We start from the raw sequence: 27393 nt of genomic DNA, 5'->3' as shown, positions 1-27393 counted from the left end.
TCCAAATCACGTTACCTATACAAAATAAAACTCTCGGAATCCATTAGTTTTTCTTAGAACAAAACCTTAAATATTTCTTTATTGTATTGTCCAGGGGTTCTGTAAACGTTAGTTTATTATAAAAAATACATCTAAATCACGAAGTAGCTCTCTGAAAGGTGCTAATCTACAGGACTAAAAACGCCAAAAATGGAAATGGGTGAGCCATACGCTCCGGTGGGGTCCCTGATAATATGTACTTTTTCTTTCTGTATACATAATCACTGTCTTCATCCCGTGTCACTCGACAACATCGCAAATTCGCAACAAAATACTACCACACGTTCAAAACTCCAACTGAACTCGCTCTCTGTGTAAACTGATTGTTCATTTTCCATTTCTCATTTTTCGTTCAGCTCGCTCCGCTGATTCCTCTCTCTCATTTTCCTTTTGCAGTGGAAATCAACAGACAAATCTCTTTGTTGGTGGAAATGTAAACCTATTTCATTTAAAAGGCGTCCGTCCCGCCTAACCATTTCCCACTCATTACCCTTTCGCGGTGGAAACCCGGCTTAAAGCTGTTCCCTCCGTAATTGGTTTTAAGTTTATGTGTGTACAATAGATGCATCTTTTTACGCGGCCTATTATTCACACGAAGACACACCTTACTTAGTAGCTTAGAACAGTCAATTTTACCTGTAGACAATTTTTTTAAATATATAATATCTGCTATCTCACGCCTAACTGAAAGAGATATAATGTAGAAATGGTTACATCGTGTTTATGAGTATACATTGAGTTATTTATTTAACGGTGTGTATAATTTAATAAACTTTGGAAACTAACATACGGACACAAGGTTAAAATAATTAAACAATAATGCGGTATGATTAACACCATCACGCTAGATCTAGATTACGCTAACTTCAATTTCATTATTATTTCTATTCGGTGGACACCATGCCTGCAAATTCAAAGGGCTTGTTGAGAAAATTTTGTTTGGAAAGTAGTTTTATGGGGTTAAAGTATTTTTATTTGTATCCAGATTTCTTGAGCAGGTATGAGAATATATTTGTTCATATTATTCGGTATATATAGACAAGTAATGCACGTAGCAAAAACTTCTGATTAAAATAAAATAAAATACGTTAATTTTGGAACATAAGATCAAGGAGGTATCACTTATTCCTCGTAATTAAACTTGAACCTGTAGGCATCTCTACTCATCGGCAAAGAAGGCAGAGGTTGTAGGCCGAGAGGAAAAGCCGGCGTAAAAAACTCTCGGTACTCTTTTAAAAAAGCAAAAAATCATACAATACTTATTTTAAAACAAATATAGCAAATTAATTAGAAGTAGCCTGCCCAGCATTAGTCTCAAATTAATTACTCTGTCAAGTGTTTAGATTTTATTATTATTATTTAAAAAAGGAATTTAAATCGAAAAATCCATGTAACGGTGGAACACAAATTAGTTACAGATTTTATTTAAATTTAAACAGATAACAAATCTCACACTTCGCTTTATGGTAGAAATACAGCAGATTTGAAAGTTTTAAACATGAATTTCATGATTTATTTAAAATAGGTAGGTACATCATTTTATACATTTTTCCTATTATTAAAATAACAACAAAAATAGGAAGGCTTTCGTGCGACCTCATCTAGGCATCTTTGGAAAAATAGTAGATAAGTGTAGAATTACCTAACATATAGGTACGTATATAGTAATATAAAAAATAAAGTAATCATAACCAATAATGAAAACAGATGTAAAAGGACTTATGAACCAAGATAATTTCCAAATTATGTTAGTATAATTAAATTTACATTTACTTTAAAGTAGGGGCAAATATCACTTTTTTTTCATTTATTCAATTTAGATGCGTCTTAGGGCATGCTTATGAATTTCAAAAACCTTTACAAAAGTCGCGAAAGAGCAAAAGTACGCCATCCGTTCTCAAAACTACCTTGTATTTATTTTTATTTATTATAGGTGCTATTGGGGAGTCTCCTTGATATCTACATTTGTTGCGGCGTGGCTGTTGACATGGCTCCTGTACTGTCGTTTCTTAGAGATGCCTTCGCGCATCACAATAGAAAACCAATATGAGCCTGTAAACAATCTTCCGTATCCATCCATTGCTCTTTGCTCTCCAAATCAAATAACTCTGAGTGCACTTAAACACTTCAACAGAACTCTCGTGTGAGTTATGTTCATGTATTATTTAAAAAGATCGATTGTTACAGTCATAATGTTTTAATTAATACGTACTATCATTTTATTATGTATCACTGTATAGAGTACGTATTATATTTATGCCATCAAAAAGAAAAACGTTTTCTACCGTAAAAAATAACAAGTCGGTCAGTTTATTTAGTCCTAATTTAAAGGACCTTCTGTTTTAAGTTATCACGTAAGTTAACCTAAAAATATCTAATACCATATCTAATACTATACTTAAGTTAACCTAAAAATATCAATATTAAAAATATTTTATGTTTTAAATAAATACATTGACTTGGTTCTTTTGCCCGTACCCGTACATACATACAGTCCTAAATTTTCAACCCTCTACGATCCCCTATTTTTTTTTTTAAATGATATACATGGCAAAAAGACGTTTGCCAGGTCAGCTATATAATAAACCACAAGCTAATTGACATGACACCTTTATTAGTACTGACAATAAATATTGCAGGGAAGGAAATCGTTCAATCGATTTCAATGATGCCTCTCCATTATTGCTTGGTTTCTATGAATTAACTGGGGATTTTGACCAAGGTCTCATATCTCATGTTGAAGCGCTGGTAGAAGCTAATAGGTATCATGTGAGTAAGTTTTATAAGTAGTATACTATTCAAAATTCGAGCGTACTCCTCCCTTAAAGGCCGACATCGCACCCACTATAAATGGGTGTCTATGGGCTGCGATGACTGCCCTGTTTGGGCGTGTCGCAGGCTCGTTTGCCTCCCTATTTTATAAAAGTAGAATTGTGTGACAAGGGTTTATATGTACCAGTATAGTGTAGCCAGATCTACATGAGGGCATTTAGGACCCCGTCTATACCAAGGGCTCCCCTTTATTGATTCATTAAATCAATCATCAGGTTCATACCCCTGAGATCAATAAACCCATGTGCGATGCACATCTATCGAACGGTGCGGAGATAATCTTTTGGTGGGTGTCTATTTCCCGATTTCCCTGGTATAGCGCAGAGCCCAACAAAACCACTGTCCGCCAATGGTTCCAGCCAACCTTAACCCTTTAAGGATTCTTTTTTGTGGAACAAATATAACAATGATCACTTCACATATTAAAACATATTTACTTTAGAAATGTTGTAGGCAATAGACATTATGGCAATGGTAGCACAGAAATGCGAAGATTTTCTAATACTTTGCTTATTTGAAGGCAAAGCCTATCCAAATTGCAACACACTATTCTCACCCGTACTAACAAAGATCGGAATGTGTTGTATATTTAATAATGTTTATCAATTTCGGAATAATAAAAGGTGAGTTATTTTAGTATGTCATTACTACTATAAATATAATCATACTCTCAGTAATAGTTTTTAGTAAATATAAGTGTATAGGGTACGCTCCCTTACGGGTATATTGTTAATAGAAACGAGAAAACGAAGGATTTCAAACTGCGCAGAATACCAGAGAAATTTGCAGGGATTGGACGTGGTTTAAAGGTAGTAGCCGATTACAATCCTGATGATGCTGTTGATGGCACCGTGGTCAATGCTGGAGCTATAAGGGTATAACTTAGACTTTAAATCCATAATTAACATCCGGAAGTTATGTGCACTAAATCTCGACTCTGAAACTCTATGAATTAATCATAATTTATTGGTCTTATATATTTTTTGACCATAGATAATAAAATTATTATGGCGGCAAAAAAACTCAGACAAGCTTTAAAAATAAAATTAATGTAGACTAGTAATGAGATGTTTTTCTGTTGTAGGTAATGATCATGGAGTCGACTGAGTTTCCGTCGGAAGATGAATCGAATCTTGTCCGTCCATATACTGAGTCTTTTCATAATATTCATCCTACATACACTTACTGTTCAGAGGATGTCAAAGCACTACCAAGTGTCAGGTAAAACATAAAAAGGAGTGGATTTAGTAGTTTTTTTGTTAAGTTATCTCGAAAAAAGTGCACATCTAGAAGGTAACTAGTTAATAACAAATCAATCCCAAGGATTAGGATCATTTAAATATTCGTAAAATTTATAAAAAAGCTTTATTCATTAGTTTACGTTTGACGAGAGATTTGAATTTATTTAGTGATAGTTCTCTAATTTCGTTTGGGAGTGAGTTGTAAAAACGAATATAATTTCCAAATAGGGTGTCTTTTATTTTGTGGAGTCTGGTTGGTCGTACCTTAAGTATGAATTCATCAGGCCGGAAGCATTGCCATCAACATCATAGTGTTGAAGCTTTCTAATTAGCATATTAGGATGAACACGGTCAAGTACAGCTTTTAACGAAGCAACAAATATTGATAGTACGTCGTCAGTTTTTTCCAATTATATTGCTCTTCACAACATCTTCATTACTAGAATCACAGGTTTTAAGTCAACGGTCGTGTCATCTCAATTTGCAGGCTCCTTAGTGAAGTACTCACACAACACAGTATAATTTAGCTTGGCATAAAGAAAGAAGTCCAATTCCGTAATCTGTAAATATTCCATACCTTTTGACCCATATCAGCGAAGGGCTTGTCGAATTGTCAATCTCTTGATTCTCTACTTCTACGCAAAGACATTGCGTCTTTATGCGCATTCTATGAAATGTACTATAGAGTGTGTTCTGAAGACATATTTGGGTTGATTCCAAGTTGCCTAGTTTCAAAACCGTATAATCCGATTTAATTCAAAACTTCATCAGCATCACCTTGATGACAGACACTTCACATTTTACAAGAAACTTATTTTGCAAACTAACGATGTGTGATATCGATTCCCAGTAGGGGTCTTCCCTGAAAACCTCCAATTGATTAAAATAAAAGTACTTCTCCCTCAAAGACCGGCAACGCACCCACTAATAATGAATATCCATGGGCTGCAACTACTGTCCTTTTTGGGCTACTCGTAGGCTCCTATGCCTCCATATACTTTTAAAAAAGTCAAATTAATTCTTGTATCACAGTCGTAAATGTCTGTTCCAACACGAGAAGACTGTACGTCACTTTGGCGACTACGGCAGTAACGACTGTAGCCTCCTGTGCCACATTGACCGAATCGAGCGGCACTGCCACTGCCTCATGCATTATGTGCCCCGTGTTAGACATGAACGCGCCTGCAATATTTCCAGTATTCCCTGTATCATAGCTGTTAAGGGTAAGTATAATGTGACATTTGCTACATTGTATAAAATTTATGAAGTTTAATCTGAAAATATGTTGTATTCTGATATGTAGGTATAGTATTAATACAAATCTTCAAGTCAAGATTTGAATCATTCAATCCAATTAGATCACCTAAAATGCCAATGTACTCCCAGAATAAAACAGCTATACAGGTCTTTTATTGTATTGTTAGTATAAATGTTCCTTACGTTTTTACAAATATCGTAACGGTAGAATATTATACATTAAAGAGTAATAAAAAAACAATAAAGCAATGTGTGAGATAAACATAATGCGTTTGTAAAAAATAGCATAAATATGTAAAATTCGTTCAGCAACCAATATATTTTGTCAAGGCTCTATGGTTGTCCAATAGAGCAAGATGTGTAACTTGCAATATTCAACCAATATCGTTGACGGCTTTATATCTATATCCTCCTAGATCTTTAGACTCCATATCTCGACAGCAGCACTATCCCCGAGATAAAAAGGCGAATCTGTATGACTAAAGACGTTTAAGCAAATACCAAACGAAACTTTACCTTATTTTCATTAAACTTCTAATATTCCATTCTTTCTAAACAACTTATCAATATTGAAGCTATTGATTCGGTCAGTACTGATTGAGGAGTGGCAAAAATTTGAATACATTTCATTTAAATTAACAGTTCAGCTGACTAACTGGCAAGAAGACGACTGCGACTGTCCTCGAGACTGTGAATCGTTTAATTATCGATCAGAGGTGATGCTTGGAAACTTAAATGCACTGGAGCAACTCGTTGTAAATCCTTAGTAAGTAAATATTGTTATGAGCTTGGGGATCAATAAATATTGGATATAGTATGTTAATATCTTGTGCTTCTTGATTTCACCAATGTGTGTACACCCATCGCCTTTCTTTGAACGGATGGGCCATCCCGTATATTTATTTGTACTTCTTATTTTGATACAAAACACTATGAATCTTATATAGAATTCTGATATATATCTTCACTAGGAATTACCAATCACTGTCAGGGTCCCGACTTAGACTACCCGATAATTGGAAATCCTATTATTATCTAAATTTTCTAATTTAGGTATATATAAGGAATAGATTCTTCTCTTCCTTATAGAGACTAGCTTGAATATCTTTTATGTAATAACGAAAATTACTTTAATTTCCAGTGAAGGTATCGTGTTCAACAAAAGTACTTCATTATTAAACTTTAACATGCCAAGAACGTCGTACGTAAAGAAGAAACAGGAGACTGTAATGTCAGTTATCATCTTCTTTTGTAAGTAAATATTATATAGCTACTGGCTATACAACTCTGTCTTCGTCTAGGTGATCAGCCCTCTATGTCCGGCATACACAGGTGACTTTTTGGATGTATGCCGGTTTCCTTGCGTTAAATGAGCTTATAAATAACATCGATTGGATCTCAGTCGGGGTTTGACCTGCTGTTGCGGGATGAAAGTTCCTCAAGACAACACTAATTAAATATCAGGACGGCAGGCTCCCGTGGGTTCAACCGTTATTTGGTTGCAGAGCTATTTGAAAATTTTAATATCTCTTAAGGACCTATCCGATCGCCAAACTACAAAAAAGTATATTGTTTCTTTCCCTTACTTGTCATCGTTTCTTAAAGTAGGCAATTGGAAAAAACATAAATGGTGGAGTTGAGTAGTGTATGTATCCATTTTGAAAGACCGATACACTATTTTAATAACTTCGCTCGATAGGAAAAAAACCCAAACATAGCCAATTTTTGATACTTTAATTTATTTTATGTCGAAAATTTATATAGAACATGATTTTAAAATTTATACGATATATTTTGTCGCAGGCCAAGTAATCCATTTCAGAACAAAAAATTGACCAAATTTAATTAATTTAATGTTTGCACATTGCGCACCGCAGTCCACCTCAAGACGCTGACACAGCAATTCGTGCTGGGATAGGGCCTTAAGATATACTGGAATTATTTGGTTAACATTTATAACAACAACATTACAACAACCTCAAAATTACATAATTTTACCTATAAAAATTATTTCAGCAAACCTAGGAGGCGTATTTGGATTGTGTCTGGGATGCAGTATTTTAAGCCTCTTCGAGTTGTTATTCTTCATTTACATGACAATTAGGAATAAGTTTAGAAACAAAGTCAAAGTACAACCACTAAACTACGTAAATTAATGTGTTGGGCTCCACCAGTTCACAGTTCGCTCTTGGCCATTTGAAATATTTTTATGCTAGCTTTGAACGATATTTTATTAAAGTTAAATTAAAGTTTCGTGTACCCACTCGATACCCCAGCCATCCCATTATTCCATTTGTCCCTCCTTTCCGTAGAACGTGTTTTGGTCAAAGCTCACCGATGTCCAGATTAAGCATTCTGATAAACGAGCTAGGTCTAGATACCTAGGTATATCCATAGTTGCTCCCCTCATAATTTAAAATCGTATTTTGTATTTATTTTACCAATGTATCAATGTGCAGAGCGTTGGCAAGCTTTATCATTAAAAAAAGTCCTTGAAGAGGTAAATTTTACTACTTTAGATGATATTATTTTGCATAAATTTTTGTGAACACCTCTTATATACTACAGTCAAAACCGTTTCCGACATGTTTTAGAACAACATATCGGTTATATTGACCAAAACCAAAGGTCCCGTCTGAATTCTATTGTATTACTTAATAACGTCATCGGCTGTTACGACTATCGGTTTTTACGACCAAAGATGAGTAGATCCTTCGTTGTCGTTGTAACAGATTTTGACTGTATTTACGAACACATTTGTCCCTTGTTAAAGCCACTTCACCTTGCGTCTTTATCATGTATTGCGACTTGTGTAACATGATTTATAAGCTCATCCAAAACACAAACGCCACTTTAAATCAAAAAAACAACACATTTGTCTGTATAAAATTGAGAATGATATACATGTGTTTTATTATTACCTCACCTACATATTATCTGACTGAATTTTTTTTAATTTTTGTTTCAGCTTTAACGCAAGTTAATTAAAATAGGAAGTATAATTGTTTCAGCTACAGGTGGCCTCACAAACAACGATTATAAAAAGGAGGACGATACAGATAAAAAAGATTCACTCATCATTAATTCAAATAAATATTTCAGAAAGGCTTTATTTTCACATATTTAAAATTTGTTAAAGACAATTGGGAATGTTGGGTTCGAAGGTAAATAAAAGACACTATCGGGTGTACGTAAAGAAATCTATATTTCTGCTCTGATACAAATAACTACATGGCGGTATAATTTTATCAAATATATTGCTTTGCTTTAATTGCAAAAATACAAAAGTATTCTAGAAAGGCGTTACAAAACCATTTAAAAAAATTACATCTCATAAAATCTATTATTATGCGTAAATCTCTAAAATTCACTATATAAAGGCAAATCGCACCGTCCGCATTAAATACAAATAAATACTCCGTGGACTAACCAATATTAATACTTTTCGGAAATGGAGGTTAACTTAACCTAAATAAATCAATATTTGGCTTATTTTAATTATACTATAAAGCACATAAATCAATTTGGTCTAAGTTATGCGTATAAGTGCTCTTAACCTAGTTATTGCCTTAAAGTATTCAGTATAATATTCGCGCCCGTAAAAGCCTTCAGAATTCAAGAATTTCAAAATTTCAACCACCGGGCGCAAATATACTCCCAAAGAGTCACTGGACGTATCACAAAAATACCTTAATTAATCTACCTAATCCAATGGAACGGTAAGAAATTACATCAACATTGAGCTAAGTTACATTTATATTAAGTAATATTGCTGTTAGTCTATTATTCTGTTACTGAGGGTAGACATAAATGGCACGAAGTTTATTATGACAAGATCATATTGTGCCTGCAAGAGGGTTTTCACTCTAGCCTCGCTAGTTCAAGCACAACTCGTTAAAATAAAACTCTGTTTTATTCTCACAATTATTATTACCAGATATACATTTGTATCATATAAAAATATTCTCAGCGTACAGCTAATGAATTGACTCTCGTAGGCATCGCCTTACACTATATAAATACAAAGCGAAAAGTGAGCAAGTACGAACCCCCGAATAGAGGGAAAGAGATAGCCGATCAACGGAGGTTCAACAGACAGAGATAGATATAGAGGGAATAAATACGAACTAAGTTCCGTGCGGACACGTCTCACGTGACCCGCAACAAAGGCACGGAATCACAAATTTCGTTTAACAAGAATTATGTGGAAAAAAAAGAAATGAAAATTACACGAACAGATCATACAATTTCGTATTTTATATTTGTGCGGGTAAAAAGTTTCAGACGCCAATAATAAAAACGATTTCTAGTTGTTTAGACTGGTAAATGTATAAAAATATTTTCTTTCATCGATTACACTTATAACTCATACGCTTTAAACAGTAAAAAAAATCCTTGAAGACATTTTCCACCAAAATGAAAATCTGACTTTATAATTGAGGGTAGTTTGAAAATATGAAATAAGGTACTATTTCTGTACCTACTGAACATTTCTTCAGAGACTGACGAGGCTATTATGGGCGTCAGGTGAAGCAAGATCCGGGGCTGATCTTTGTTGCTGCGAACAAGGATGAGGCTGAGGATGTACCGGTGTGAGACCGGTTCCACCTTCCATGAGGCTTTCGAAGTTGAAGGGAATCCCATTGCTGGGTGTACTGATTTCGATGCCAGGGATTTTGTTGTTGCCTAATGCTTTATTGTTGTGTATCTGAAATGAGAAATGTTCAATTAGATTTTTGAAAAAAAATAATAATAATTTTGAATTTATAATAGTTAGGTGGGAGAGTAAATATTGACAGTAATTCTGTTTCTATATGTCTTGTACTATGCCTTGAGTGTGATTGATGACATACGAAGATTTCTTACCTGTGCAGGTGTAACACTAAGAGGCACTTGGAGGAAGTTAGGTCTATTGGGTCTGTTCATGATGGGCGGGGTGTCGAGTGACGTCACAGACGTAGCACTCGTCACCACAGCTAGGTTTGCCGCCGACAACATTATCCTGAAATAACGAAATATTATATAAAAACACTTCTGTCAACACTAATTATGCAGTTTCGAAGCCTGTCAATGAATAATTGCGGACATTAGGGCGTGTCATGAAACTGTCAGCACCTGTCTAAAAATTGTGGTAAAAATGTCCAGACATTCTCCTATTACGATTAAATGTTTTGCTTACTTAAAACAGAAATTTAGATGGATCTATTAAAAATGAATTAACTCAGTTATATCACAAAATAACATAAGCGTTAATATTACAACGAAGTTAAAAAAACAAACTAAATTGCATGTTAATTATGTTTTTGTTCACTAAAGGTAAAGAATTTCGACAAAAAAGCGATATTAATGGTTCTCACCTTTTGTTCGGTGTCGGCGTAAAGATATCATTATCTAAAGCAAGTATGGGGACGGGATCGATTGCCGGGTCCATGACTTCCACCTTGACTCTGACACCATCTTCTGGTATATCCGGCAGCATATACGGATCTTGGAAGGGTTTGACATCCGGTGGACTAGATGACCTCTTATTTAGCCGGCACATGGGCATGTGGTTGTTAAGTATGGCTTGCAACTGGTCTCTGCTCGAGTTGAGTTTTCTGATCTCATCGTGCAGCGCCTGTTTCTTCTCTTCCAGCTTGTCAGTCTCCTCTTGGAGCTCGTTTGTGTGATCAAGTCTTCGCTTTCGGCAGCGAGCGGCTGCCATTTTATTGCGTTCACGACGAACTTTTCTGCGCTCTTCCTCCTCTGGCGAGATGTCCTGCGGGGCTTTGGTTGGCCGCCGGCCTCCCATATTGCGGCGTTTGGGCGTTGGTAACCCTGGGCTGCTGCTGCTATCGCCACTGGCTGATAGTGGGCCCGGCGACACATGGAGAGGCGTCGGGCCCGAATCGCAGTAGCCCACTGTGTTCAGGATGCCTAAAAATAATAATGTTTATCAACTAACGAGACACATAAAATAGAAAACGTGTTTCTATTTGCAATTGAAACGCAAACCGGTCTCACGTGGGATTTAGTACAATTGACATTTGCATCGACATCGAAACGATACTAGATATCCCGTGTGCAATCAAATAACGATCTGAAATCCAAACTAAATGGACGAGTTATGGTACGAACCAAATAACCAAGCATTTGGTTGAAAACCACTAAGAGAAAAGTTAGAGGTTTCTTTTAGGAAATTTCTAAAGTATTGATAAGAAAGTCATATTTGACTTACCGTAATTGGGCTGTGTGACTGACGGTGGTACGAATCCAGCGTGGCTTGCCTGATCGTTGTGGCAGTTGTTCAACTCGATGTAAGTCTGCTCGAAGTTTCGCAACTGAGTGGGAGTGATGGTCGCCGTCGTGCGTGTTGGGACCCCCGATTGGAGGCCTTCGAGGTTTGCCAACTGGAATTAGAAGAGGGAAAATTTAGCTATACATTGTACTAGAAACATTAAGTTAATAAACTGTGATTTATACATTTTCTAATCGATAAAAAGTAAGACGACATAGACAACATGTGGTTATGCAATATTTGTTTTGAATATTGTTCCACATTCCAAATAAACTTTTATCAACAATAATTAAATATGTAACAACACAGATTATTTAATAAACAAAACAAAACACCAAATAAGCAATATACAGAAATATTTAATCTTTAGATTGCAAATCACCTATATTTAAGTTATAATTCAGAAAATTATTAATAATGGTTTGGTCATCATCAAAGCAGTCCTGACATGATCATAAGACCTACAATTTCTACTTATAATAAACTACTAATAAACTGAAGTACTCTGAGGGTAATTCACACGCGTACTGAAAGATTCCAGTTTCAGAGCAATAAATCTTTCACCTATCCTTCGTATCAAAACATAAAATAAACAACTCGCTAAGAGCAATTACGTTTATTATTTAAAGATATACATTTGTTAGGGGATGACTTATATCGGTTTTTAGTTTTAGACTGGGCTGAAAAAGACTCCGCAAGTATTCAATAAGAATTGTATTCTAAATTGGTGACCTAGTTACATCCTCGCATAAACGTAAGTGGGGTTTGCAAATCGGCTGAATAAATGCTTCTACCATGAGTTCTACAAATACCTGCTGGCACCACAGTTCTGTGGCCAGAATATTGGCGAACTCCAGTGGGTCGATATTCTGCATCTCGTCGTTCTAACTCAACCACGTTATAATTAGACGCTTACTCTATTGTGTTGCGCTTTTTGCGACGCGGACACCTTCGTGGTTCGAGTTTGTTAGTCGATTTATTCGTTATAACCCGCCCTCGCAAACAAATTGCGAATTGCAGACAATGGAAAGGGTTCGGGTGTCGTGGGGCGGATTGGTATCGTTAATCGCGATCGCGATGAAGTTTTCGTGCGCGGGAGTGCGTGTCGTTCGTTCGTTGCGCGCGGCGTACGGCGGCCGGCCGCGACGGATCGCGCGCTACTGCCGCCCCACACCGCCCGACTTCGCCCGAAATCATCGCCCACGAGCAATTTCGAATCATATATTTATAGAACACTCCTCAACTCCGGAAATATTTCGCATCATTTCGCAGCACGCGGCGGCTAGTTATCAAAGGTAAAGAACACATTACGCAAACAGATCAGACCGTCTAGATAATAGGGTTTTCGCAACTCCGAACTACACCTCAGTATTCTACAGATAATAAATCCTAGTTTCCAATATAACAATACAAGACGATTTTGACATTTATAACCTAACTAATGCCGGAAAAAGATATTAAACGTGCTGTCATAAGACGCTACATGCGTGAATAATGAAACCAAGAAAGCTTAGTTGCCTATTACTTGGAAGTAGATGCTGATGGTGGGCGGAATGACTAGACCTTGTGGCAAGGACGAACTTCTTAGTTACCAGTTATTATATTCGTGGGCGGTAAATTTCGATAATGATCCTAATAAGGTATCGAATAGGAAAATGATAAACAACTTCCCTATATGGTCGTGTTTATTTAAAATACATTGCTAGGTAATTATAATTCTGTAGGTTAATGAAACGAGACAAGACATGATTCCTTGTACTGATTGTGATCTATAGCAAAACAGGACAAGGCAGATGAGCGCTCCGGAAGGCGCGCACTCGAGTCAATTACTACAATTGCTTAAATGAATTTCGTCGGCGCAGGCCGTGTGTTAATTGGTCACGGTGCTTACCTAGCAATTAACAACCGAAATTATTGACGCACATACTTTATCTATCATTTAATAGTAAAACTAAAGGTGTCGAATTACGCTCAGGTCATTAAACCTTACAAATCATTCACCAAGTCGTTAAATCGTTCATTTTTAACAATTTCTTACAAGTTACAATTAAAACATTATTTCGTTCAAACTCGGACTCTGGGTCCCACATTTCTTTATCTGCACTCAGAGATACTGCCTTTTTGGGTCAGACATGCAGGTTTCTTCGCTAATTTGAACTCAGGGGTGAAACGTTGAAACCACTTGGCCAAATCAGCTGCTGTGCTGCTTATGCCAAAGCCTCGTTTCTGGATCTAAGGACCGCGATTATATTTCTGTCCTCTTACACCTCACAGGCTAACATCGCGATAAACAGAAGTCGGTGGACAATCGTTATCGCGTGCCTGATGAGATCACCTCTATTTCTAGTTGTGACGTTTCTGCTTCAAAATAGGCTATGTTGACAGAGGCGTTAATTTCATTACATTGAAATCATAATAGCACAATACTACATTAGTGATAGATTCGGATTATAAGCGCGTAACGACAGAGAGTTTATTGCCAGTTCTCGGCGCTCTATTCTATGCCCTTGATTTGAGAACTGGCAGTAAATTCTCAGATCCTTATAACTATATAAGCTATATTATGGTCCTTTAATAGATTCTTTTTTTAAATCTTACAGCTTATTCTTCTTAGACAATTAGTTTAGATTCTCTGCCATTAAGTTGTGGAATAAAGCCGACTCCATACGATTGGCTAGCTCCCTAGCATCTTTTAAAACTCTTCTACATAAAGATTTCTTAACCTATCCTATATCTATATCCCTATCCTATACCTATATCTATATCCCATATCCTATCTTGCTCAATCGTGACTTTTGTAATAATTTTATTTCTTATGTTTTTGTATTGCATCTGAATTCATGAGGTTATCTTTTTAGTTAAAAAAATAATATAATATTTTAGATTAAGGTTGGTTTTTATAAGATTTGTTTATGCGCTTCTTGCAAAATATTTTTTTTTAATCGTTTGCTTTCCTTACTACGGTTATCTGGGAGAGACCACTTGTTAGCGATAAGATTTTGCATTCCTTTCGCGTAAATTCGCGTTTCACGAAATTGCGTAGTTAGCGTTTTTATTTATAAAAAGTTACACGTCGATTACGAAGTTAAAATTATTCGAATATGTATCAAGGATGTACTTGTTATTTGTAACACAAGAATTATCTATTGCACATATTAAGATAAGACCGGTCCGCAAAACACGTGCAGAACTCACCCATATTTGACTCTAATACACATTCCGTATAATATAACCTTATTATTGTACTTAGCAGGAAATATTTTAGTACCGTGTCTTATGTGATAAACGGTTTCTTTTGTTTAATTCATCTGATAGTTGTAAGAACTTTGTACATTTACGTCATGTTTATTAAGTTACTAGGTAAAAACTAAAATTTGCACTTATAATTCTGTTTTTTTTTTTTTTTGCAAATATTTGTAAAATGTTAGTGATAGTCTTTTGTTTAATTCATCTGATAGTTCTAAGAACTTTTTACATTTACGTAAGTAATAGAATCGTGTTTAAGTAATTAATAGGTAAAAACTAAAATTTGCACTTATAATACTGTTTATTTTTGCAAATATTTGTAAAATTTATGTTCACCGTAATAGTCATCTATTTTAGAATAATTTATAGATGATGTGATGTACTTTACATATATAATCTCTCTTAGATTTTTTATAGACAGGGGATAACTGGCAGGAAGTCTGATGATAGAGGTGATACAGATGGAATTTCGTATCCTGCCTTGACTTGCAATGATGAAACTCAGCTGGTATTCACCTGTTATTCAGCTGTTAGTTAAAGAGAGTCTGATGGACAAGAATATTTTGAGTTAATCACGAATCTATTCGTATTGCCAATGACCTACCAAACATATATAAACAAATTCAGGGGACATTCATATATAGAAGTTGGTTTGATAAGAATAATACTTGTAATTAAATTTGTAATTGGTCGAGATGTAAGCATTATTTGCTTTGGTTTACAATTGTTATTTTCCTTATATTAAACGCAACTAACTAGTACACAATACAGCCAGTATTAAAACTGTCTTTAAATTGTTTTGTGTCAAACGAAATCATTCTAAGATACTTAAACCATAATTAAGGAGTTCCTATGGCGGTGGAAAATTCAAGACCAAACAATGTCATGCGCATTATCTGAGCACGTGGTATCGGCGTGATCGTACGCCACGCCCACAACGAAAAATAAAAACAAGTTTATTTAAAAAGCAGTGAGTTTTATTTTCAATCAAACTATTAATATTTATAAAAGTTGTCTAAGATCTTTACGTGCATCGCACTTGCTCTCCTAACATACCTCTCTCGCATCTATGACATCAAAAACTACACGGTACATCTATTAATATATTATTTTGAAATACGAGGCCCAAGACCGAACATGGTGGATGCGCTCTGCCCCACCTAGGGGTTAAAGGAAATTGACTAATTAACATCTATTAATCCAACCACAACATGGAAAATTTAGAACCTTCTGGACATGTGTATTAGATAAGCCAATTGATCTAAGAGGAACCATTGTTTCCAGTGTCGAAGTTATCTTGTCCGTGAGTTACAAGGATATACATCGAGGATTTTCCATTGACAGCACTGTCTTCCGTGAAAAGTAACGAGGTCAACGACCGACTCCGCCATAAAGTATGTAAATTTTCGAAAACAAACACGGAAAGGTGTGAAGCACCTCGACTCGAGGTAAACAATACCTTTTGAAATAATATGCCGAGGACTCTGTAATGTCAATGCAATATTATTACCACGTCCTGTAACCCAAATGTTTCTAAGTAAAGCCTATAGCGAACCTCCAGGTCAACACTTGTCAATTAGCTAATAATAATAATATTATTATTGATAACAATATGATACTGCGTATTTAAACACTGCGACAATCAATTCAGATACTATATGTTTACACCATTGCCGCAAACAAACTTCTATTGTAAACCGTTTGACGGAAATATACTATGATTTAAAATGTACTTAAAAGATTAATGGATAGCAAAAGGTTTTCTGGTAATTTTATGAAAAAAAAAGTTGAAATTTGGACACACATAATCTGTAAAAAAGGTTTTGTACAAAAAATTGTAAAATTGATTTTTATTATATGTTTATTACACATGGACACAAGAATGATCAGGATAAAATAGAGAACTTTTATAAAACCAAATTTTTAACTGAAATTTAGATTGTTTTATTCAATCAAGCCTGCAATAGTACGGAAATTCGACCTCCACAACGAACCTTCTTCAACCGGTCAGTTGTAAACTCATTAACAGACGGCTAATTGCCTGCACTAATTGCGTTGCTCGAATGGTCTTGGAACTTCTTGAAGTGATTTAATGTATGCCTACCCATATCCATATATTTTATATTCAAATTCGATAATCAGAATATAACAATAGAACACTTGGGCCAAATATCTACCCTGACGAGAAGAATACGATTACTCCAATACCTTCTGTATTCTAAAAATAGTATTCCACATTTTTGGCGTATAATCAAAAAGACCACAAATTTAGGAGTGATATGTAAAACGAAAGTAATATTTCAGCAGATCAAGCGACGCAAGTAGAAATGGAAAAGCCATACACTCCCCAGAGATTCCAAATATGGGATATGTTTCATCAGCAGGCGCTTGATTGGAACCCTCAAGGAAAGTGGAAAGTCCCAAGCAAGCCTTGCGTCGTACAGTTGCAGATGAGACGAAGAGAGCGGAAGAGACTTGGAGCGAGGTGAAGTACGAGGCTCACTGACGCCCTCTGCGGGGGCATTAAGCCAAATTTTGGATATATGTCAAAAATTCAATGGACTTTGACATACAGTCATAGTTCGCGGTTCGTTTACTGCATTTCATCGTAAAACAAAAAGCCTATATAGCCACGAATATCAATACTATTTTCGTAACTACGTCGTTACTTCTATTGTACTATGAAAGTATTTAAGTAATTCCCATTTCATACTATTTTCATGAATAAAACCTAAACAAAATGTTTTTCTGATATATACTTGAAATTCTACTAGGAAAACTAGTAATTTTTAATTCCCGTATGGATATTTTAAATATGAGTACTTATTAAAAGCATTACTTAATTCAGTCATGGTTCTTTAACGTACAAGCCTTGCGCATTATGTTCAATGCAAACTTTTAACATCTTATAACTACGCAGTATTTTACAGTTTAAACAACTGTTTTACGGCACAGATTATATATATTTCATGTATTTACTGGCAATTCTTACATTTCCCAAGCAAGGGAGTGGCTTTAGTAAGAACTATTTCTAACAGATTCTAGTTAAAGTTCTCCTTTCTTTTAAGTGACACTAACATTCTTACATTACCGTATTTTTATTTATTTATTAATACTTCGTTGCAATAATTTGAAAAAATTAAATGAAAATGAGGGCGATCTCTTGGAGGCACTCTGTCCACTGTCGAAAAAAAAATTATTACAAGGCTTACCTGATATTAAATGAGGGCTCGCGAGTGCATTGCCTGCTTTTTAAGATTTGGCACGCTCAATTCTTGAAGACCCTAAGTCAGTTATTACAGTGTGAATTACATTTTTGATAGATCCCCAACCACAACACAGTAATTGACTGTTTTAAATATACGTCGAGATGCATAATCTTTACTACACATGCAAGCAGTATGCGGCGCCTGCATTCTGTCGCGACATTGACCGCCACCAAGCGCATAATAAATGACTTGGCAGCGCGCCAAAGCCCTTCCTACCTTTGTTAAAAGTGCATCCTACTGTAGCCATAACGGAGAGTGAAGTGCGAAAAAATCGATACGCGATTGTTTGGGAACAATGATATACTACGACTAAACGATTGTGATACTTTATACATTATTTATACAATTTATAATATTAGAGATTAATAATATTAGAGACAAACTTTTATTTATTACATTAATTAGCAATTGTTTTATGGGTACACTCGTAAACTAAGAGTTGTTTTGAATGAAACAAATGGGTTATGGCTTTATTAAAATATCGCTGGTTATATATATCAGAGTAATGGCACTGGTATCCGCTGCCAATTTCATTATAATTTAATAAAACAATGTCAAATTATTTAAAACCCGTTCTATGGTTTATTATAATTGCCAATGTTAATAGATCTACAGATTATTGTTTATTGGATAGTCTGTAGTAACTTCACAGTCTTTCATATTTATTTTGAAGTATGGCTGTTAATGTCAGTTGCCATTGTCATTATGAAAGTCAAAGAAGTTCAAAACTGTTAATTCGTTCGAACGAATCGTTGATAAAATTTGTCAATGTTGCTAGATTGCCAGCGGTATTGCTGCGACATATATTATACATAAAGTTTATGATTCTAGTGTCAAGTAATTAAATTAACCCATTATTAACAAATGTTGATGCCAAATTTTATAAAATACAAAAGTCAATGTGTCAAATCAATATTAAATATAACATTTTATCAAATCATATATAACACTGTTATATATTTGCAATCCATATCTCAAGAAATAAATGCATAAATTATTTGATTAAATAACTAATTACAAAAACAAATACATAAACACTGACGGTTTTTATATAACAATATCTATACAATCGGTTTGCTTAAACCACATTCGTACGGTTATAATCACAGGAATCGGCCTCAATTTTCATGAAAACCGTCGCATATCGTTTCTCGGAAAACCCGTGTGACTCACCACACTTTGCCGCGGGTCACTTCGAGCGTTCAATTCAAAATCACGCATGATTCATACGAACTATGAATCACACGACAGTGAAATTTCATGAAAATACAATACAATTTCTCTTTTGATACGTTGCCAATGCAAGGTCAGCCTGAAGGACGCACTAGAAAGTGCAGGAAGAAAAACGGATTAGTTACTAGAGTAGACAACTTATCTCTAACACTATTCAAAAACTATGTGTAACATGAGCCTCCCGCCCATTTCTCCTCTGTTCTTTACAACAACAAAAAGAATTGTGTATATATTATGTACACGCGTTAGAAGTTATACTTCTTTGGCGTATGGAAAAAAAATAACTAAGATGCAGTAGTGATTAACGATAGATATTAAAATTAATCAAAAAAGTTTTTATTTAAATAAATAAATTATTAGTTATTACTATCACCGTCGTAAGTATATGAATTTGATTTAAAAATATCAAAATAATATTTATTCAATCATAATGTTTAATTGTAATGTTACGAAACACGCGTTCTCTAGCCTCAGGATTTGAGTCGTAAAAAATTAGTCTATTGAAAAATAAAAGTGTGAAGGCGGTCTCATAACGTTGAGGTTTCGATCTTAAGCCGCAAAGTATGGCGCCGGAGGACCGGATATAGTCCGGAAATGGCGAGCATTCCTCCTCGCGCCGAGTTGCCAAACCACATGTTTCATTAAAAATTGGAACATAATACGGAGTTTTAACGACAAATGCTTGTGGTTATTATAAAATCGACTCTACCTAACCTATATAAAACTTTTTATAAAGTTTATATTAAATTTGATTTTGGTCATAAACATTTACTTCTTGAAACATTCATACTTTACACAATATACACACTTTTATTAAATACAGAATTTTTTTTTCAAGGTCCTCTTATAGAGTATCTCTTCCTCCTATTGTTTCCATCTCTCTCTACTCTTCTTACTCTCAAACATATTATCATATATTTCAAATTATCTTATCTTATATTATAAACTAAAAAATACTGCGTAATACGGAAAATGTTGACTTCTTGAAAAAGGTATGTAAAGAATGATCATAGGGCTCATTAATTAATAACACAAATTAGGGCAGACAGGTTATCAATTTCTATATTATATTATTTTATTAATGGCGATAAGACACGGCTGCGCAACAAAGAACGCTATGCAAGGTATTGTGAATTTATAATTCCAGATTTTTATATCGTATACAAAGTCAATAATATTTCAAAGATTTTTCAAGATTATGTAAAACAGTACTTAAGGGAATTTCTAGAATTGTTTTGATTAAGGCCAAATAATTATTTCTTTGCTACTACTACTACTATTAAATTAGCAAAACATCGCACAAAATTCACTTGGAATATTAATTTGTAAAAATATGTATTTATTCTTACAGACGAAGCCAATACAATATTGCTGCCTATGTGTAACACTGTTTTGGCTTTGGGTAAACTTTTGTATTAAGTCAATTATACATAAATGTTCCATAAAAAATATTCATTGTTTTTGTATGCCTATAATACGTTTATATTGAGCGGTGTTGGCCTAGTGGCTTCGGCATGCGACTCATACCTCGGCCGTAGGTTCGTTCCCCGGCTGTGCACTAATAGACTTTCTCACTGTGTGCGCATTTAACATTCGCTCGAACGGTGAAGGAAAATATCGTGAGGAAACCGGCTTGCTTTAGACCCAAAAACTCGGAGTGTGTTACAGGAGGCTGATCACCTACTTGCCTATTACAGTGACAAATGATCATATACAGAAATCTGAGGCCCAAACCTAAAAAGTATGTAGTGCCATTAATAAATAATACTTGTATAATACTTTTTGTAAGAGCACGCATATAATATATGGCCTTCACAACGGCCCGGTGCATTATCTCGTATTATCGTTCCGTCATTATTATTTTTAAACTGTTATGTAGTACGGATAAGTGATAAATAATGTACTATGTACCGTATGCATTATTTCATAGATATAAAAACTGGTTTTCTTTTGATATGATATAATTAAACCTAACAAAATTATACATTCAGTTCCGTTTCCTTAACTTTCCCCCACTCCCTTGTTTAATGCTCAAGACGTTTGCCGGTATCTGTACTATGTATATCTATAAAATCATATTTGACATTAACAAGTAATTTAAACAAAGACAACCCACGCTGTAGTTTGCTTGTTTTATTTTGTTTTTTAATTGCGTCGCCCACATGAGTTTAAATTACTCATGTTACACGGTCTCAAATAAAAGTTAAAAGTGTTATAAGCACGATGTATCTCAGTAATAAGCCTTCAGTTTGAATCGATGATAATTTAAAAAAAAGTTACAAATCTGTAGGCAAAACGTAAATGGGGGGATTTCGATCAAATTTTTCACTCCCATATAAAAAAAAATTCTTTATTTGACTCAAAACAAATATTACATTCTACATATTACAATATTCAGTGTGGTTAACCTTACAAAATATACATCTAGGAGCACTACCGTTTAAACTAGGCCTAGCCTGTACCTTAAACGCTAGTTTCCTCCAGTGTCATAAGAAATTGGTTAAACTGTTTGCCATTGGACGTTTATTTTTGTTTATTTAAACTTAATGAACTTAAACTTAAATGTACGAATGTCAAGGTGTACCTTACTTTTAAAATTGCAAAGACTTTTGACGGCAAAAGTAATAAAGCAGCGTGAAACAGTTACGTGCAGACGTCAGACAAAGCCATTGTCTCGAACGTTACCTTGAGCCGAGGAAATGATTAATACGTGATATAAAGAAAATGTACAGAAAATCTAACCAAACACTACATTTCACAACAAAGGTATTTTTAATTGCTCATTTATACAAATTCATTTATTCATTTAAGTAACACAATGTACACTTATGAACGTCAAAAACAGAATGCTTCTAATTTTACATTTACTACCAGTTCTCAAATCAAGGGCGGAAGAGAAGAACTGGCAATAAACTCCCCGGCACTCTTTTAACAAATGTAATAAGGTCGATAATCTGCACAGCGGATTTTAACGAGAGTTCGAGGTAATACCAGTTATTTTTCTTTTTTAACACAACATTTTAGATTACTTAATAATATTTTTTATATTATTTTAGATTCAGGTTTAGATTAGATTTCTATATTTTATATTGGATTTACTTAAGTATGTACTTCTTGCCCACTCATCATATTTTTTTCAGTTTTTTCCTGAGGTACTTTTGGTGGTTGTATCCCTTTTAATTTTTTTATTTGTTTTTTCCATAAATATAATTTTAATTAAAAAAAACACATAGAATAACCTAATTACTCCAGGTATATATAGAGAACTTAATTAAGTTAAAAGTATTAAGCAACTATTAGGGGCAATTGCCCCTAATAGTTGCTTAATACTTTTAAAAACTTAGTAGGTACCTTTAAACCTAAACTCCTATACTTTAGTTTTAAAGCCTAATAAGTTCATCGGCTAATTTAATTAGGCAAAGAAGACTGAAATAAGTTTTTAATTAATTCAATTTAGTTTTGGTATATTTTTTAATTTGTTGTTGCTTGTGTATTTTTTCCCTGCTAGTATGAAATTTGTATATCCTAATAAAATTGATGTGTATGTGTACAATTTGTGATGACATATTCTTGAATATTTTAAGCATACAAGTTTGTGACTTATAAATAAATTTATAAATGTGGCTTTACACTCGTGAGTTCGCTATAAATGGAGGTGGATACGAAAATTTTAATCATAATTAAAATGCTAGTAGTAGAATAAAATCAACAAATCGTTAATGCAAATCTACTTGCATTCTTGCACAAATTAACCTTCATGAGGTTTATCTTATAATCCATTTTTAATATTACAATATAATTTAAAACGTATCTATAGATTATAGTCGTCTGTGCATCTACTTAAGTCTTGAAGTAAGTTCTAAACATGCATTCGGGTTGTCTAAAAACTAGAACCTATGAAGATATGAAATGCACGAAAAAATAATGATAGTAATTTTTAAGTTTTGAGTTATTTGTGATTTTTATTATTATAAATATTGCAATGAGTGTAAATAATTAAATTAATTAATTAATGTGGTTATAAATCAATAATTATTCTGAGATACTAAGCTACTCCTGTATATCAAAAGTGTAATTGATTTGACATTCAGAAGTCATGTTCAGCATCTTAAAAGCGGATATTTTAAACCGCTTTCATTACGACGAAAGTTTGTTGTTGTTTACGAAATCACGTTCGTATTTACATTGGCCCAACTCGTATCAGACACTAATTACGTACATCTATTAAATAGGTGCAAAGTGATTAAAAAATCAATAATAATAACTGTAAACCCGACTTTAATAAACACATAGAAAGAAGTATTCAATCCCTAACCACACTTTACGGTCGACGACTCTGTCTCAAATAATGGCGGTCCTTATTTGATATTTCCGATTAATGTGTAGTACAATTCTCCCTCTTATAATAAATTAAGCAGAAAATTAATTTAAATAATTACTAATTTAATTTTTAATCTATTTTAATTGGACAACCGGTGAGCCTCCTACCCGTTTGTCGCGTATTACATTAAAAAATCTAAATATCAATAATACATACGTAATTCCTTGCTTTTGCAATAATTTAAAATTGTGAAGTATTGTAAAGGATTCTATCTCATAAATAGATTTTAGCGTCACTAAACATAGATATATATACAATTTCTGAAGCAATCTTACTATACATATTACAAATATTCGTTATCAGTGTGATAGTGACGCGCAAAAGGTCTGCTAATTCCAGCCGGCCGCTTATCACCCTTCCACGAAAACAGAGATAAGAACTTTCATTGCAAAATACTTCAAAGTATACAAGGACTATGCAACTGATTAGCTATATGTATTTTATCGTTCAAAATTTATTAAGTAGGTACTTAGTTAACTATTAATATTATTACCTTTTCTAAACCTACCTACTTAAAAATTCAGTCAGATGCAAATGTAAGTGTATTGTTTATATGAATATAATGTATGCAATCGTTTAATGACTTCTCTAAGTGATAAGAATTTTATTTAAGACATAGAAATCTAAAATAAAACCTTCAATGTCTTAGCAAAAGACAGAATAAGGGTGATGCAAGAGGTGTATGTCCTCATGATAAAGCACTATTCACATCCACATGACATAACCAGATAGTACTCCCCAGTGCTCAGTAGGTATACTGATGATGCAAATAATCTCGATTATGGCAAGGTTGACGTCGGTCTGAGGGTTCGTTCAACTGACCGCGAACGATGACACGAAGCGCGCGCGCAACAACGCACCGTCACATGCGCACCAGACAACATCGCCAAAACCTTTTGCCTAATTAGCAAAATATTTAAAACCTAACTAAAATCTGCAGCCTCAAACATTGCAGGAAACAAAATGAAGCGATCCAGTTTCAACATCGCAAAATCATGTTCCGACATGTAACGAACGACCTACGAGGAAAACGCTGACTTAACTATGTAGGCCGTTAAAACACAATTACATTATGATGACATCAGCCATTCGGACAAATATCAAAAATAATTATCATTCCCACTTACCAAATAACAACGATAAGGCAATCCACTAACTAATATGCACTGCACAACACTTGCGATTTCAAACTTGGAACAACAGAGGCGAACGCGTGCGCACAATAAAAACAAGCGACTGACAGATGTCGGGCGCGGAAAACCCCTGTGCGGAGAACGTAAATATTGCGCTTCGACTGGACAAAGGTTTTTTATCTAAACCGGTGGCAGTACAACACGAGAATCACGGTCAGCGGTGGAGCGGTGAGTGAGGCTCGCGCGGCGGCCCCGCCGTCGTCTGATAAGCCTGGCGCGACGCCCCTTGGCGACGCCTACGCCCCACTCGGCGCCGGTGCATCGTAAACACACCACCGGCCGCCCCTGCCGACCAGACAGGCCCCCGCGCAAATGCATCACCTACGCAATTTCGCAACGCATGCAGCAGAACTTTCAACTCCTCAAAAAGGCGAACTTGCGACACCCTGTAGCCTAGATATCGCAGAGAACAATGAGGTGCCACCAACAAACCCTTTTGGTCTCCTCCTAATTAGGAATCCAACAGTCTGCGCGATTACTTACGTAGAATTCATAATTAAGTTAGTGAAGTAAATAAGTGCCAAATTGTAGTTAGGTGAATTGCACAAATATTTGCAAATGGTTACTTATCTATATATAAATTTGTCAAATTTGTATCGTTAGAGGTTTTAAAGAATTATAATTTGTTGACGATATAATATGAACTTGAGTACAAAATAAAAATTAAAATGAATTAGTTTATTGAGACAAAAGTTGTACCAATTATAAATTATTCAAAACACTTATATAGATTGCATTGGTAATGTTAGACAGAGACAGACATTGAGGAAAATCATTAATTGAATAATAGGAACGCTGAACAAAAAATTACCGCGTTGAATAAATGCAATAGAGTATATGTGAAATACTGATTACAATATTTATAAGGAAACAGTCCGAAAACAAAGAAAACCAAAAACACATCAAAACTGCGTGGGAGTAATAAAACGATAAATTGGATTCAATAGGAACAACGAATTATATCGTCAACCAAAGTGGTAAAATTGCTGCACTTAAAAATTTCCACATCAACTTTGAACCGAAAATCTTCGTGAATTTAAAGGCAACGAAATCAATAGGTCACAAAAAATTAAATCAAATGTTCGTCGTACTAAATGCAGTCATAAACATTTACGAGTGCAATACTCTCTGTACTGACAGAGTGCGAGATCCTTCAAGCAAGAATGCCCACACAAATAAAAATATTCAAACATTGTATGCATACCACAAACGAACACATTAAACGGTACCACAATTTTAATATCGGAGAGTTATTTGACGGTTTTCTGGCGATAAAAAATTAAGGTCCTTTTGTATATAAGTCAGGCTGTCAACCGAGAAATCTGGTGAGACGCATTAGGCCCACATAATTTACGAGATTAATCTTTTCAAATAATTTGACCTTTTCATCTGACGAGGGTTCATTAAATAATGTCCGTATTGGATGTGCGCTTATAGTAGCGTCGATCACGATTTTTGTTCAAGTGAAATTTATTCAATATATGATTCTATAAGCAGCGGAGGAAGGTTTTATTTAAAGTAGACTAGCAACGAATATTCAGTTTTATTATATTCGGCCGGATACCGAATATCTACATATTATTCGGCCGAATACCGAATACTTAAATAATATATTTTGTACAGAGAAATAATTGGTAAAAATGAAATATTTAAATCGATTGATTACGTATATATTCATATTTTCATTTCTGGTATAATCATTTAAGTATTAATTGGTACATAACACAGGTACATTATCATCTTCTGAATTGTAAAAATGAAGAATTCTATGTATTTCAATTATTGTGGTAATAAAAATTGGAATTGGATTTCTTTTATAATCATTCATTAAGTAGTCATACAGTTCGTTAGCAATATACCGCACAGAGTTATAGCGGGCGCGCGGGCGATGAGTTCATTAGAACAAAGCAAAGGAGCGGGAAACAATCACGTCTGTACAAGTTTTGGGCGCTAAAATTCAGCCGAATACTTTTGCCTAATATTCGGCTATTCGGTCAGGGGCCTCGCCGAATATTCGGTATACTCCCGTTTACTATTCGTTGCAAGACTAATTGAAAGTAATGCCTGTATGATCTCTAAGGGATTTCATACGCCCAACGAGTTCCTATTAATTGCCATATTTCATTGCTATCGATCTATTGTTAAATTGTGGAATCTGTCGTATTCTTTAGCTTATGAATGCGGCCATTGTCTGCCTTATGAGGTGAACAATTCTATGTAAATAGAACACATAAATGTAGGACATAAGATTTTATAATAATAATCAAACGCACGTGCACTCAATGCAAGTATGACATCCTTTAATAAGGCAATCAAGGCGGAAACGTGGAAAATGTCAGTAATCTACGGTGCTCTAAGCACGACTCATGACCATAATCGGAACAAGGACTTAGCAGCTGTTGTAAATATCGGCTTCAAGCTCATT

General features: G+C 34.7%; 2 protein-coding genes across 4 annotated transcripts in view; one reads left to right on the top strand and one right to left on the bottom strand.

Annotated features, from left to right (window-relative positions):
- Positions 1 to 1736: 1736 nt before the first annotated feature.
- Positions 1737 to 6136, top strand: LOC110993063 (sodium channel protein Nach). Its single transcript, XM_045630912.1, has 9 exons — positions 1737 to 1786; positions 1973 to 2182; positions 2679 to 2808; positions 3325 to 3494; positions 3608 to 3746; positions 3956 to 4087; positions 4118 to 4164; positions 5145 to 5335; positions 6012 to 6136. The coding sequence occupies exons 1-9, from the start codon at positions 1737 to 1739 to the stop codon at positions 6134 to 6136; spliced, it is 1194 nt and encodes a 397-aa protein (XP_045486868.1).
- Positions 6137 to 8550: 2414 nt separating this feature from the next.
- LOC110993047 (transcription factor kayak) overlaps positions 8551 to 27393 on the bottom strand; it is a 32759-nt gene continuing 13916 nt past the window's right edge. For 2 of the 3 annotated variants that reach the window (XM_022259122.2, XM_022259123.2), the window contains exons 2-5: positions 11587 to 11758; positions 10727 to 11285; positions 10236 to 10371; positions 8551 to 10077 (exon numbers count right to left, since the gene is read on the bottom strand). In XM_022259122.2, the coding sequence (XP_022114814.2) occupies positions 9865 to 10077; positions 10236 to 10371; positions 10727 to 11285; positions 11587 to 11758 (1080 nt within the window). In that variant the 3' untranslated portion in view covers positions 8551 to 9864. Of the gene's footprint in view, positions 10078 to 10235; positions 10372 to 10726; positions 11286 to 11586; positions 11759 to 12458; positions 12819 to 27393 lie in introns of those variants that run through there. The other variant, XM_022259124.2, reaches the window with a different exon arrangement.

This window comes from Pieris rapae, chromosome 1 (genome assembly GCF_905147795.1).
Source record: "Pieris rapae chromosome 1, ilPieRapa1.1, whole genome shotgun sequence".
Lineage (NCBI taxonomy): Eukaryota > Metazoa > Arthropoda > Insecta > Lepidoptera > Pieridae > Pieris > Pieris rapae.
This window is presented reverse-complemented; position numbering and strand designations above follow the sequence as displayed.

What these genes read in the sequence shown, in the direction of transcription:
- LOC110993063 (XM_045630912.1), top strand. Translation starts at nt 1,737, where the DNA reads ATGAAAACAGATGTAAAAGGACTTATGAACCAAGATAATTTCCAAATT. An exon ending in CAAGATAATTTCCAAATTAT is followed by an intron (nt 1,787 to 1,972) that starts GTTAGTATAATT and finishes TATTTATTATAG; the next exon opens with GTGCTATTGGGGAGTCTCCT. An exon ending in CAATTTCGGAATAATAAAAG is followed by an intron (nt 3,495 to 3,607) that starts GTGAGTTATTTT and finishes TATTGTTAATAG; the next exon opens with AAACGAGAAAACGAAGGATT.